The 14,671-nt window shown below is 30.5% G+C and overlaps 1 protein-coding gene across 10 annotated transcripts in view; it reads left to right on the forward strand.

Moving 5' to 3' along the window:
- The window catches only part of LOC144844810 (microtubule-associated serine/threonine-protein kinase 2-like), a 71,461-nt gene that overhangs the window by 31,710 nt on the left and 25,080 nt on the right, over positions 1-14,671 (forward strand). For 8 of the 10 annotated variants that reach the window (XM_078701877.1, XM_078701880.1, XM_078701882.1 and 5 more), the window contains 3 exons: positions 1,635-1,658; positions 6,921-6,949; positions 9,492-9,553. In XM_078701877.1, coding sequence (XP_078558003.1) covers positions 1,635-1,658; positions 6,921-6,949; positions 9,492-9,553 — 115 coding nt within the window. Of the gene's footprint in view, positions 1-1,634; positions 1,659-2,646; positions 3,534-6,920; positions 6,950-9,491; positions 9,554-14,671 lie in introns of those variants that run through there. The other 2 variants (XM_078701887.1, XM_078701879.1) reach the window with 2 other exon arrangements.

The following is a 14,671-nucleotide window of genomic DNA, read 5'->3' on the forward strand; positions in this document are numbered from 1 at the left end:
ACCATGACTCATTTATTCCTTCAAGTGGGACCCCTACAATGCCGGTGATCACAAAACCATTAAAACAAATCCTATCACTTAACCGATTTAAAGTTAACATCTACAGTAGATTGGTTGAAAACTGTTCTAGGTTATTCACTTATTTATTAAATTCATCATGGATACTGTGTGACTGTGTCTTAAAAAATTCTATCTATATACACACATATTTTTCCTGATTAACTTAATGTACATTACAGTTTTAGTTGTTTTTACTGTAGCGTAGTACTTTTGAAAATTGTTTTCTTAGAAAATTAAAGGTACTTTGAAATAATATGCTACAATTATGTAAAACTATACAAAATCATTTATACAATCAGATTCATAGATGGAAAAAGATTAGAATTTAAAAACCAAATGAAGAAGTATCATTGGTCCCTAGTCTTTAAGGAGAATAGTTCCTTATAATATAGAGGCCACTGTTAGAATAATTTTTCCCACCAAATGCATACTGTAGATGCAGAATGTGCAATATCTTTCAATGCCTCAAATACAGTTGTATAGTAAACGTTGTTGACGTGTAGGGAGTGGTACTGGTACCCACGTTTACTTTGCATCTGTGGTTCAGAGAACTTTGGTTAACCACTAATTTCCAGTTGCAGATGAACTAATTATAAGATGACAGAAAAGTTTTCATTTAGATTGTGTATTCACCAGAAATTTACAATTCAGTTGAAAGCACCCCTAGTTAATAGTAGCATATGACAACACTGATTTGCCATTTAAAAGTTTGAATACAAAGTTGGGATTCAAGCCTAATTCTAAGTACTTTGTGATTTGATTTGTAGATTTAGTAAAGAGCCAAAGTTAATTTTACTAGAAATGAACTAAAAGGTACTAACTCTTCTGCACAATCATTACATTAAAAAAATCAAAATAAGCTGCAGAGCACAGTGTCTTATTTTATTGTAGAATTTTTAAAAGAAAAAAAAATCTTACCAAAAAAAAGAAGAAAACTAAAAGAAAGCATGACCGTGATCTTTAATGGGTTTAAGGAATTGTTCTTAGTCAGACATCAAGTAGCACTGAAAGGCATAAGTATATAAAAACCACAAAGCGTCTGTATGTCGGGGACCTGGTTCGTGTATATGATTTCCCATTTACAATTAGCCTTTTAATTCCATCCCTTGCATGTGTTGTTGACAGCTTTTAATATTCCAAATGTTACACCTTTAACAGGTGGTCATCAACAGGTGCTTGTTTTTCTAGTTACATTTTTTATTGTAATTTTGTTTTCTGGCAATCATAAAACAATTCAATTCATTATATTATCTATTAATTATAATTCTCAATTACAAAGAAATTTATTTTGTAAGCTGTAGTTTGTATATTACTTTGTTTTACTTTATTCATTAGATTTCATGTTTAATGTCGCCGATTACATTTGTTTATTTAAGATCAAAATCAAATGAAATTTATGTTGGTAAAAGAAAAGTTTTACTAAGGTTTACTAAAACTTATACATTGTTACTATTACTTTTAATTTATTTATTTTATGGTAGATTAATATTTAAATTGTACATACAGTATTGTTGTACAAATTAAAAAGTAAACAAATCATGTAACTGATATAATTATTTCCTTTTGTTGTATAGCCTTCAGCCAGCTTCCAATTACTGGTAGGTATTTTAATATCATAAATGTTGATGTATTTTGTTAAATTTTCGTTTTCCTTTTATTATCAGTAAATTCTTCATAGATTTTGTTGTTTCTTTTTTTTTTAAATAGTATTTACCTAATTGTTGTGGTATGTTAACGATTTGCAGTGGTTTTGTTTCTGTATTGTTATCCCATAAATATTTTATTCAATGAATAATGCTATGTATGTGTTTCAGCTTGAATTTTAAAACATTGCATTTGATTTGCGATTTTCATTCATTCAATATACAGTAAATCATTTTCACATACTGTGCAGTAATATCAGTTTCCATTTAATAAATGCTTCAATAAAGTGTATATACAAGTTACAATAAACAAATTTAATATATTTTTTTTGAAGTAAATATTTATTTGATGTGCTAATATTATAGTGTAATTTTTTATTATTTCATCTTGTATTACGTGGTTATGAGATTTGTTATGTTTAATGATTAACATCAATTACTAATCCAATAGTTAACCAGTATAATTCTTTTTGGTGCCATGGATTTTCCATATTTGTCGGCTTGGGGGGGGGGGGGGGGGGAAAGAGGGGGAAAGGGGAAAGGGGGGGATATTCAATCCTAGATGTACAATACATGTACAGTCGCAGTCACGTTATTAAAGTAAGACAAATATTTTGTTTTGCTTTTGTCGCACAAGTCATTGTCACTCTCAGGAGAACCTTGGTGCCTCTGTGGAAAGAAATGTACTACATCTCTACGGTATTCTTTCATTTGAAGACAATTTTAAAATCATTTTCAATTACATTTAATATATAATTTATGTTAATTTACATAATTGTATATTGAATGCAATGCAAAGGAAAGATTTATTTTGCTTTAATTAAAATAGTATTTTTTATAAATTATTATTTTCTATGCTAATGGAATTAAGTATGTTGCCAAAACTAAATTTGTTTAAAATATTTTATATGCTTATGACAAATATTTATCGTTTGGAGTTTATAACGCTGACCAACCGCGTAGACCAAGTGTCTGCGGTTGTTTTCGTTAATCGATGATTGTACAAGTATTGTAGCAAGCCAAGTCGGATCAAGGCTATAGACGCAAAGACTCCCAGTAATACAGAGATTTTCGAAATTAACAAGAACCTACCTATTACAACGTATTAAGATTGATTGTACCTCCTAAAATGAAACGACCTATACAGGTATACATCAAAGAAAATTAAACTGTATTAATCTGTAGTACAGTAGTAGAACTTCATAGAATTCATTAAGCCTCAATGCGCATTTAAACTATTAGCTAGAATTCAGTGTACAGTTTTTATGTTCACATTAAACAGCTACTCCGTCACGACGAGTTTAATATTCTGATGTTGCACCATACTGTGTTGAATAATTTCTATTTTTTTGTTCATTTACAAACAACATTAATGGTTGCAGCATCTGTGCTAAAGTTCATTTTTTTCGCCGCTTGTTTACCGTCGCATAATTTGTAATGGAAATTTGTATGGACGTTTAATGACTACGTTGAAACGGTGGCATGTCTATACTGCATGCGTTTCTATTCGGCCAGCACTATGCGATTAATGTGTTGAGGAGAGTGATGTTACCTAATCTATAATGCACTTAAAGTGTCTGAAAGCCATTCAAATCATGGACTGTATGTATGGACAGCTTACTTATGATAGTAAAGGTTATTCTGCAAGCTGTTGGTAGGTTAACGTAATGCTGAATCTCTCAGCTGTTCGTAGTATCAGTTCTATTTTCATTAGTACCAATGATTACAGTACCATCAGATACCAGCAAGAGTTTTCTTCATTTGTTAGTAATTTAGAACTCTATGGATAATTCGCCATATTCATCTTCAGATTTACTACTAGAAATTTGGGTAAGTATTGTTAATTTAAAATGTATTTCAAAAGTAATTCAGTACTTTATCTCATCTGTGCTCCTCAGTCGGTTTTTTGCTGAAGTACGGTACGACAAAGTGAATAGTTAATTTCACGTGTAGTTGTTGTTTGATCATTTCCATTGCATTTGAGAACACTGATGTCTCAGGTTTTTTTAAATTATCATATAAATGATAAAATATCTATAAAATTGTTGAATTCTCAATATGTCTTCAGTGCTTTTTAGTTGGAATTACCTTATTTTATTTGTAATTATTCATTTGATCTTATCATACAGTATGTTTATCGAAAATATTAACTGCATGTACTAAAAGAAAAAAATATGGTGGATTCTTCTATTATGATAAAATTTGTTGTTGTTGAAGCTCTAGTAATGTATAAGGAGTTCAGATGTTTGGCTTTCATTTGAACAATACAAAATTATTGAAATACTGTAATTTAGAATAAACACTTTAAATTTAAATTTTGTTTTTATCTCTGTCACTTTGAATATTTCATTTGACATTGAAACAATTTTGAATACAGACATTATGGTGGCAAGTATATTAGTGATCGCCCATTTTTATTGGTCAATTAAATTATATCCGATGGCCTATATCATCAAAGACAATCTTTCTGTCCACTGTCTCGACTGGTCATTTTATTTCTGTGTACCATGGACTTGTATAATAATTCTCATAGTTTCATTTTTTTAGAAATACTGTAGGATTTTAGTAATTAATATTTGTTAATAAATTATCAATTGTGAATCATTTGTTTATGAAGCAAGGCTATAATCATTTCCGTATTTTGCATAATTTATTTGGTTCTAATGACACTCAGATTTGTGTTCACTTACTTTAGAGAAAGATGACCAGTGAATTTTTACCAATTGAGCAAAAAAAAAAAAATATGTTGAATTTAAATATTGATCTATTTTATATCCAGTAATATAGTTTATATATGAAGTTAGTAGTTTTATATCATCAAAGACAATCTTTCTGTCCACTGTCTCGACTGGTCATTTTATTTCTGTGTACCATGGACTTGTTTAATAATTCCATAGTTTCATTTTTTTAGTAGTAGTATTTAGTAATAAATATTTGTTAATAAATAATTAATTGTGAATCGTTTTTTATATCATCTAGTAACATAGTTTAAAGCCACAATGAAAAACCTTTTTTTAGTTGTGGTAGAGAAGTAGAAAATAAAATTCTGAATCGCAATCACTATATAAAGTGTACATTTTTCAACAACAACATAATTTTCTCATTTTCATGACTTTCTAAATTAAACATATCCTACAGTATACAATAATAATCATTTCCAAAACCATTAAGTCCGTTTGTAACAACTTAATTTCATTTGGCCAAAAATCCAATTTTAATTTACTCTACATCCTTGAGATGTTAAGTACACATGTTTATGTAAAATAATTGTTTTATGGAAAATATGTACAACCTTGGATTTATATTAGTAGTATTCCTCACGCTATTGAGAAATTGAAAACATTGTTGTATTGTATGATTATCAAAAGTCAAAGCGATAATGTTGTAAAAGTCGATTAAGTTCAACAAATTAGAAATCTTGATTGTATAATGGCGTATAAAATGAATTGAAGAATTTATGTCCAATTTGTTGGTTGTTAATGTTATGATTATGAATAATGTTTATATTTTTTTATTCCATTATTATGTGAATTTTCATCGTATTTCGTTACAAATGGCTGAGCTTGGTATGGGGCGCCGTTTACCGTACCTAAAGAGCCAATAATATCAGCATTGGTTAGAGGCGGACTAGCTCCTTAGTTCTGATGGTGGAACAAGTCTTCTCAGATAATGACTATAGACCATAGATCCAGTGATTCTTAATGCTTATAAACTACATTTTTTTTTCGTGTGGTGCAGTGAATACAGTCATTTATGTTGTATTATATTGTGTTGCGTTTTTATTATTATTTTTCCATTGTGTATTTGTATCTGGTAAAATTCACTATCTTTATATATAAATTACCTGTCTGTGCAGCAGTTTTCTATTTCAACGGAGACATATTGGATTGGACATACGATAAGTTCATAAGATGCATTTACGGTCAAATTTCCAATGTACATTAAAATCGTGTATCTGATCCAAACAGATACTTACACAGTGTTACTATAATGATAGTACATTATGCCTTAAAAGCAATGATAATTTAAAATTATGGTTTTGTTTACTTACTGTGTGATTAATGTCTGTCATAATTGCCAGCTAATTATCACAGTTGGTAATAATAGCGCTTGATATTCTCAATAAAAGTATATATAAATTTTCAGAAGAAATTTATATATTCTAGGTAAGCATTTATAGACATTCTATCTAATTCTAAACCGCCCAGTGATATACTGAATTTTATATAGATAAAGAGAAAGTCGGTGAGAATAAGACAAATCGCCTTGACCAGGATTCAAACCATCTGCTTGATATGTAAACCATTAGACCACTAGGGCTTTCATGGTATTGTTCAAATTTGATTGGATAGCGACTCTTCAACATCCTTGTTGTGATACGGCAGAACAGCATTAGTTCTCAATTGTACAAATGCGCAACAGAGAGCAATCGCCCTATTATATGTATTAAATATAGTATTTAATATTTTTTTTGATTTTTCATTTTGATTTTTGATTTTAATACATAATGTAGTATAATATACCATTAAATTTGCACTTTATGATATTCTAACATTAAGTGTTTTGCACTTTACTATCACATGAATTAAATATGAAAATGTGTCTCAAGAGAAACAAAATGCCCATCTAAGCTGCTACAGAATGATGTTCACATCCTAGTAATTATAGTATGCTTGTTAAATAGGTCAAGGAGAAATAATGCTTTGCCTTGTATACAAATATAATATAAATATATACCCAAAGTTATTACAGATATATATATATCATTAAATTGCTATTCCACATTTTATAGTGCTTTTACTACGCATAATGCTACTATATAATCTGAATCACAGTAAATGCTGCAATATCAATACATACAGTACATGGTTAATGCTTTAAGCTGTATTAAAAACACACCTTGGGGTTGGTATCTGCCAATATGCTCAATACACAGTATACAGTTAACTTTCCCAATATCTAGTACCCTGGTCTTGCTCAAAATATCAAATTTTCCACTGTATTCTGGTCTTACTGTAATCTTTCAGCCCTAAATACTGTTTCTTAATAACAATTCACAGAGGATGTTATGAACAGACATGCTTTTACCAACACATTAATTATATTTCCTTTAATTATTGTAAGTAATAATGTGCAGTGGTTAACTTCAAATACTTAATTATTGAGTACATCTATCACGAACACATACTTGATTGAATTTGTTCTTTGATTTTTCAGAAAGAATTTGGTGTGACACGTAGAGGAAGGTGAGTGTGACACTATATGAAAGTTAACCAAGTTCATTTTGGGTGTGGTTAACTTTAAACCATCTGTTTATCTGTTTAGAATAACGTCTTAATCAGCGTTCACTAATTTACTTCAGAAGCCAATGTTTCTGTGATTAATTTGTTTTAATTTTTCTCATTAAAATAGTTGCGTTGTGGGCATTTATTATTGATATATGAATATAGAAACTTTAATCTTTTTATGGACATCATTACTAAGTTTTTTTAATTCAAATTTCACCATATTATCATTATAACTATCATTGTAAAATAATCCATCATATTCAATATTATTGCTTATCATTAATAAGATCAATTTTATTTTCTGATTTCAACATTAAATGTTGATAGAGTATCTATCAATATTATCGATATCATTGTGATTATTTTTATTTCTTATCTACACAAATATTATTTTTATTTATTTCATACGCATCCAACAGCAAGCATCCAACTTGCCAATAATACAGGATAGAATAACTATATTATAATTTATCGTACTGTATTTATAAACTGATTCTCATTTAAGCTTAGAGGAGTGAAGTTGAAAGAGTTGGAGTTACAACCCTGGCACTAGGTCAGAATTGAACCCTGGACCTTGGGATTGGAGGCAAACAAGTTCCACTACATTATTTTCAGCATCATCATTACTATTGACATTTTATCATTAAATGTTGATATCTATAGAGTAGTTACATCCAGCTTTCTATAAACATCTGTCTAATCCACTGTGATCTGCCATTGATAATACGTTAATAAGAACATGAAGCGACGGCATAAAAATTTGATTTGTTGCTACTTGTTCGCATTCCATTAACGGCACGTGAGAGCAATCATCCGATAAACATGCTTCAAATTCTGTTATGCAATTCCAATTTAAAAATTGGGTCGTTGGTGAACTTCTTTTACAAATGAGTCATCCTCGTTTAGCATTTACGATGTTGATTAAGTCTGAATACAACTATTTGAAAAGAAAATTACATTTCATTAATCTTGCATTTTATAATTGGTTTAATTAATTTCAACAAATATCTTGTCTATAAATTGTCTATAATTTTTAATTGGATTGCCGGTAAATAATACTGATTCTAATAGTTTAAGGTTGCCTTGAATCTCATAACCTTAATAAAGACTTCAATCATAATGTTGAGATGGCTGTTATCATAGTTGAAGGTGAAAAGATACAGTAAAACCAGCGAAAAAGAACCCTCAAACCGCTTTTTTTCAATCCCTAAAGTGAAAGATAAATTCATAACGAAAAGCAGAACTTATGTCCAAATGTAATCCTCATGGGGAATTAAATTGGGCAATTAGCCCTGCATTTTAAATCCCATAGGATTATGCATCACTTGTGCTCAACAGCTAACCCTAAAACATGTTATTTTGGGCCACACTGGCCTACATTCATTGCCCATGAGATTGCACCAAAGCAAGTGATCATCTCATCAAGGAGTATAGTGTACATTATATGCAGACATGTACACTACCGCAGCACGTAGAACAGTCATGTCTTTTATTTGCTAATATTACAATTTTAAAATAATTTTTGATAATCATTATTTTAGTTTAATAACCCAAACAATGATAATCATAATAATATAGTTGACAAAAGCAAATATGGAAAGATAAAAATGGTGAAATAAAACATTCCATGTTAATGTTTTAAAATATCAACTTAATTTTATATCAACCTCAAATTTAGTTTTCAAGGAAAAATATGTATACCAACAACTTTCAGATCATGAAATAATTGTACACGACTGTAAATAGCAGGAATAAAGTAAGATAAAAAATAGTTAAAAATAAATTAGTATTGTTGTTGTGGCGAAAAATGTAAAGATTATTTCACAATCCACTATAACAAACCTCTCGAGATGATGTTACTACTGTAGAATGCTATTGAATTAGCGATAGAATAAAATGTAGATATTAAATTTTATATTGCATTACATGACTACCTGGGAGGATTTCATAAGAGGAATATTTGAACGCAATATTAATATGATATAAGATATTTTTAGAATGAGATAATGAAGAAATGTAGTAAGATCGATTTGTAAGATTTATGACATTTATGTTTTAAAGCCTTTTTGCGTTTTGAGTTTTGATTTATTCTAACATGATTACATTTAGAAATGTTTTCATTTTTTCATGTATACCAGAATTTTTCTACGAATACTTGATTTTTAAAGAACTGCTCTAAAAGAAATACACAGCTTTTTGTACAAAAATATCAAACCAATTGTATTCGATGAGACATATGTTTTTAACAAGCAATGTACCCATATTTGTATGTTTAGTGAAAATTTATATGCAGAGATTATTGAAGATTATTTAAAATGTTTATTTGGCATCTATGTCAAGCTTCTTAAATTCATAGCACATTACTTTGTCATCTTTTCCAAATTAATGTAAACATATGACAGATCTGTTGACCTTTTAATGATATTTTCTGTTTAAAGCCTTCATTATTACAAATATGATATGAAATTCTCAGCTGTTTATATCTATCTTGTTATTTCAGTAAGCATGGAAGGAAGGTGGCATCACCAGTTCTTCCTAGGGCACACTCACCTGTTTCCCAAGGTAAGAACATAATTATGTAATTGTTTAATGATCAAAGAATGTTATCCTCAAGTCTTTACAGCAGATGTAGTGACTCAGGCACATTCCCACCCTAGAATCTTAAACAAAAAACCTCAACGTGGTAGCACATCTTGTTACTCATCCCCACCCAGGATTTTGAAGACAAAAAGAGAGCGAAAAAAAAAAAGAGTAGTATCCCTTACCTAAGAAATGGTCTGAATGAGGAGCTTACTGTATCATCATGGAGGTATAAATACCTCCATGATCTATTTAGAGAAACGAATAATCTAGGAAATAGTAAAAATAGTTCCATAAAATAGATCTATAGCTTGCCTCACTTTTTATTTCTAAAAGGGAGAAACAATCTCTGTTTTTACAAACATCAGTGCAAACAGGCTCTTGGAACAATATTGCATATACTTCAGCAACGAATCTATAAACAAAAACGTCACCAATCCATATAATGTATTTTCTTTGTTGTTCCTTTTTTCACTGTAATTTATCCAGCAATTTTGTGAATAGCGACTGTATGTTTTGTACATACAGCTAAACAAAGAAAGACATAATAATATTTTTAAAAGAACTTCCAATTGTCATTTATCGATTTAATCTCCCAAAATGTTAACATTTGATTGAGTTGATAAGCAGCATGACATTGGCCTTTTGATGATTCATTGCTTTTATGATACCATATTACCAGCAACAAAGCTTAATATCAAATATTTTCATTTCTACCATCACTGTACAGTCAACACCATTTATATTATTATTTGTAATATCTATTTTGCATATTGCTTTACATTTTTACAGGGGTTCTTTTTTTCCATAAAAAGTGACACTTGTAAACGTAAGCAATTGGAGATAAGATAGATTTAGGCTTTAGCCTACTACAGTAGTATAAGATGAATATGATTTGCTTAGTTAGGCCTATTTACTAGCACTTTCAGGTCATTAGTTTGTAAAAGGCACTTCGGGAAAAAGGGGGATTCTTTTGAACCCCACTAACCACCAGGTTACAGACTTGAGAACAAAAACAATCAATCATTACAGTAAATATAATTAGGTTTATGTGTACCATATAATTTGAAGAACATATATTTAAACATTGAACAATATAATACAGAACGGGAAACAAATTTAATAGATATATTTCATTGACAGGAGAAGCTATATGCTTAATACAGTATTATCGTTGTTGCCTCAAAAACATACAGTATGTGTTCAAAGTTGCTAGGTCAAGGCTGGCGTGATTTGAACAACCATGTGGGACACTGTTTTTGATCTCCATCAAATCGTAGGCTTTGGCGTGCTGTCAATGAAACGTAGGCCTGAATGATCCAGCGTGATGGAATAAGTTAGATTATTGTTAGCACTGTTTTTTAATATTATACTTCAGGGATATGAAAGAAATAAGGAATACTTTTGTATCAAGTCCATAGTCTGGTTTTTACAGAGTGTTTGTTTTACCATAAAAGGGAGAAAATAGTCAAAAGCTAGACTCATTTGGCATATTTTCATCAGTTCAACTTATGATTTCTAGTTTGAAAACTTCAAACTCTCCTGGCTATGAGCTTGAGTATAGCTGCCATGATGGATCAAGTTGAGATAGTTAGAGTACTTAGGCCTACTGTGTTTAGAATGTTCATATTTGAGGAGGAGGAGAATAAATGACAGTATATATTATCAGTACTTCTTTAGATGTTGCAGGATATTGGTTTGAGTAATGACATATGGTTTTATGGAGATCACCATGTTGTCAGTTCTGTATAGGATCCATTATGGATGAGAGAGAAGGATGGTGTTGATCAGGTTTTGGATGTTCATATTGTGTATTAGTAAAGAGTAATGACATTGGTTTTATAGAGAGCATCATGTTGTCAGTTCTGTATAGGATCCATTATGGATGAGAGAGAAGGATGGCGTTGATCAGATTTTGGATGTTGCATGTGTATTAGTAAAGAGTAATGACATATGGTTTTATGGAGAGCATCATGTTGTCAGTTTTGTATAGGATCCATTATGGATGAGAGAGAAGGATGGCGTTGATCAGATTATGGATGTTGCATGTGTTAGTAAGAGTAATGACATGGTTTTATGGAGAGCATCATGTTGTCAGTTCTGTATAGGATCCATTATGGATGAGAGAGAAGGATGGCGTTGATCAGGTTTTAGTTCAGGATATTGATGACAGGTGTTACAAAGATACAGTCAGTGATGTTTTCTAAATTGTTCAATAAAAATGACAACATCCTGTCATATGTAATTTTTTAGAAACCATCCATGTCGGTAATCTAATCATTTTTTGCCTATTTTATTTTCAAAATCAGTTCATTTTAGTATCATTCTTTTTCCTGACTATTTGGAGCTAAGCCAACTAGTTAAGTTTATCATATGTTATTATGTATACTAATACAATAAAAACAATTGTTCCATTCTTTAGGGAATTGCTTGGAAATGTTTTGATGCTTAACCTTGTGGTCAGAAATTCAAATCTTCCATGCTGACCATTCCCTGCTCTTGGCCTTTTGCAACCCTAAATTAAATATTAACTTTGTGTTTGATGTGTACAGTAACCGTAGCTGAGTAGGTATAGTATAGGACTATCAGCAATGGTGTATTACGCTTATGAGCACTAACTGGCTAAACATAATGTGACACCCTTATCATAGGCCATATGCCTAACCGTAACATAAAGTAATGCACCACGATACAGGCGACACTGTATTACAGAATTTGCCTATACTACCGGACAAATGCTATGTGTGGAGATACAGTAAAAAGAATCTGATTCTTCTAGATACTTTTTCAACACTGTGTGTAACCACCAATAGGACAAGCAACTTAGTGTTTTCAAGATATTTAAAATTCTTCCTAATGACAACTGATCCAACACATTATAGGCCACTTTCTATTGTTTGGAGAAAGGCTACAGCAATACAGTTAGTAATGTTACTCTATAATATAGCAAGTAAATAATGAAACTATATAAACAGAAAGTTTTGAAAAGTTCTTGTCTAATACACAGCTTAATTCAATACAATTGCTATAGAAACTCAGGTTAATTTTGGTTTATTCCTTCGGGCCTTTTAAAGGGATGTTAAAAAAAATGATAGAATGAGTCACAAGCCAATAAAGGTATATGTTGAAATTATGAATTTTAATATATATTGAACAGAAAACAGTAAAGTATTGTGAAAAACAAGTTGGAGTTTTATATAGTAAGCACTCAAGGGAGTCTAGACAGGTAAAGAACCAACAGTTTGAATTTCAATCAATCAATATTTTGATGAACTTTATTATATAGGCCAACACACAGATATTCGGAAGCTGTTTGGGGGTGTTTTTTTTTTGGGGTACAGTATAGTTAGTATATTAGTTTAATAAAATTGTCACTCTCCAAATTGGCATCTTCCTTTTCAAATATGATTTATGGCTACATAGCAAACAGGAAAGGGAAAGTACTGTACTTTTTGGTAGCAAAGTTTACATGTCAGTAATAATTTCACAATTTGCTGAAATGCCTTTCAGGTGTGGAAAGGTCCAAGCCAGTGAATGCATTCCGTAATCCATGACTCAAACCATTCAATTTAAGGAGAGATTGGTACAATTTGACACAGGCATTGGAATATAAAAATCTTCATAATAGGTGTTGATGTGGTAGTGACCTAGAGCCAATCTGCTTTTACAAATCAGAATTACCCTTTTTTCAACAGTGACCTGTAAGGTCATGTGGCAAAGTGTATTAGGCATTGGACTTCTGATCGCTGGATCAGGAGGTTGTGACCAACCACTAAATGTATATTTCCATTATATAATTTGATTTGTATGTCAGGCATTATACTCTACTAAAGTAAAATTTATTTGAAATTAACACATTTTACAATTGAGTATCTTAAACTTATCTATGTCTGCAAATAATCTGCTTAATATTTGATTGGTAGATTCAGTGCCATGTTAACTCTACAATATTTCTATCATTACCAGACCTAAGTGTAAAAACCCTACTCAGAAAACACGCATAAGGAAATAGGCTGATCCCATATAGACTTTGCTAATAGTGGTTGTAATATTCCAGCTTTTTCTACTGGGAATTTCCAGTAATCTCCAGGAATAGTCTAGGAAATAAACTATTAATTCTATTTGAATATCAATTATTTTCAAATTGCTGAAAAAAAAAAAAATCCCAAAACAATAGAATATGGGAAATAATTTGATTAATCAGTGCACAGCCGTTTTGAAGTTAATTCCATGTCTGGGGGACAGATAACTTTGATATATTGTGCCATATACATTGTGTACAAACTTTACCCTATGACTGTATTACATGATTGATTTTGTTTGTGCAATTCTTATATACTAGTCACTATTTAGATTTGAATAGTTATATACAAATACACCAACCTTACAATGATGAAATAGAAATAGTCACGCACATGCATGAGTTTGTTCCACAATAAGTGACAAAACAACATTTTTGTATTTTGTGTTGACAGAACAATTTTTTCTACCTTTTTCAATTTTTTTAAAGTTATTTTTCCAATTGTTTCTGAATTTTTCTAAATCCATTTACCCTATAATTCTTTTGTTGTTCAGTCACCCGATAGTTTTGGTTATCCGGTGGTATCATTTATCATACAAACCTAAATTTGTCGCAAATAATGGTGTGAATTACTTGCACTAATGCATGTTCGATCCAAGTGCAAGTTTCTTTTTAAATCTACCCATTATAGGTAATCCTGAATAATCTATTTTCTAGACTCAAATTACCTTCCCTTTGAAAGTAATCTTCATGAATAGGTTGTGGTACATTTGATAGCTCCAATTATCAGCAATATAGATAAAAGTTCTCCAAAAATGATTTCCCAAATTTGCAATTACTGCTTGTTTCTAAATTCTAAATAGTAGATTTGACAAAATTACCTTCAACAGATAATTTTAATTTACAGGAATGATAACTTGCTGAATTAAAATACCATGTTACATATAAAGTCTTATTTTGCTTCTTTTTTTTCTTCTGCATTTAAGTCCATCTATAATTCTCCATAATCAAGTGATATATTAAATATCCTTTACAATATGATATGTCATCCCATCTTTACAACAGGAAGCATGTTTTTA

Source organism: Antedon bifida, chromosome 6 (assembly GCF_963402885.1).
Source record: "Antedon bifida chromosome 6, ecAntBifi1.1, whole genome shotgun sequence".
Taxonomy (NCBI): Eukaryota; Metazoa; Echinodermata; class Crinoidea; order Comatulida; family Antedonidae; genus Antedon; species Antedon bifida.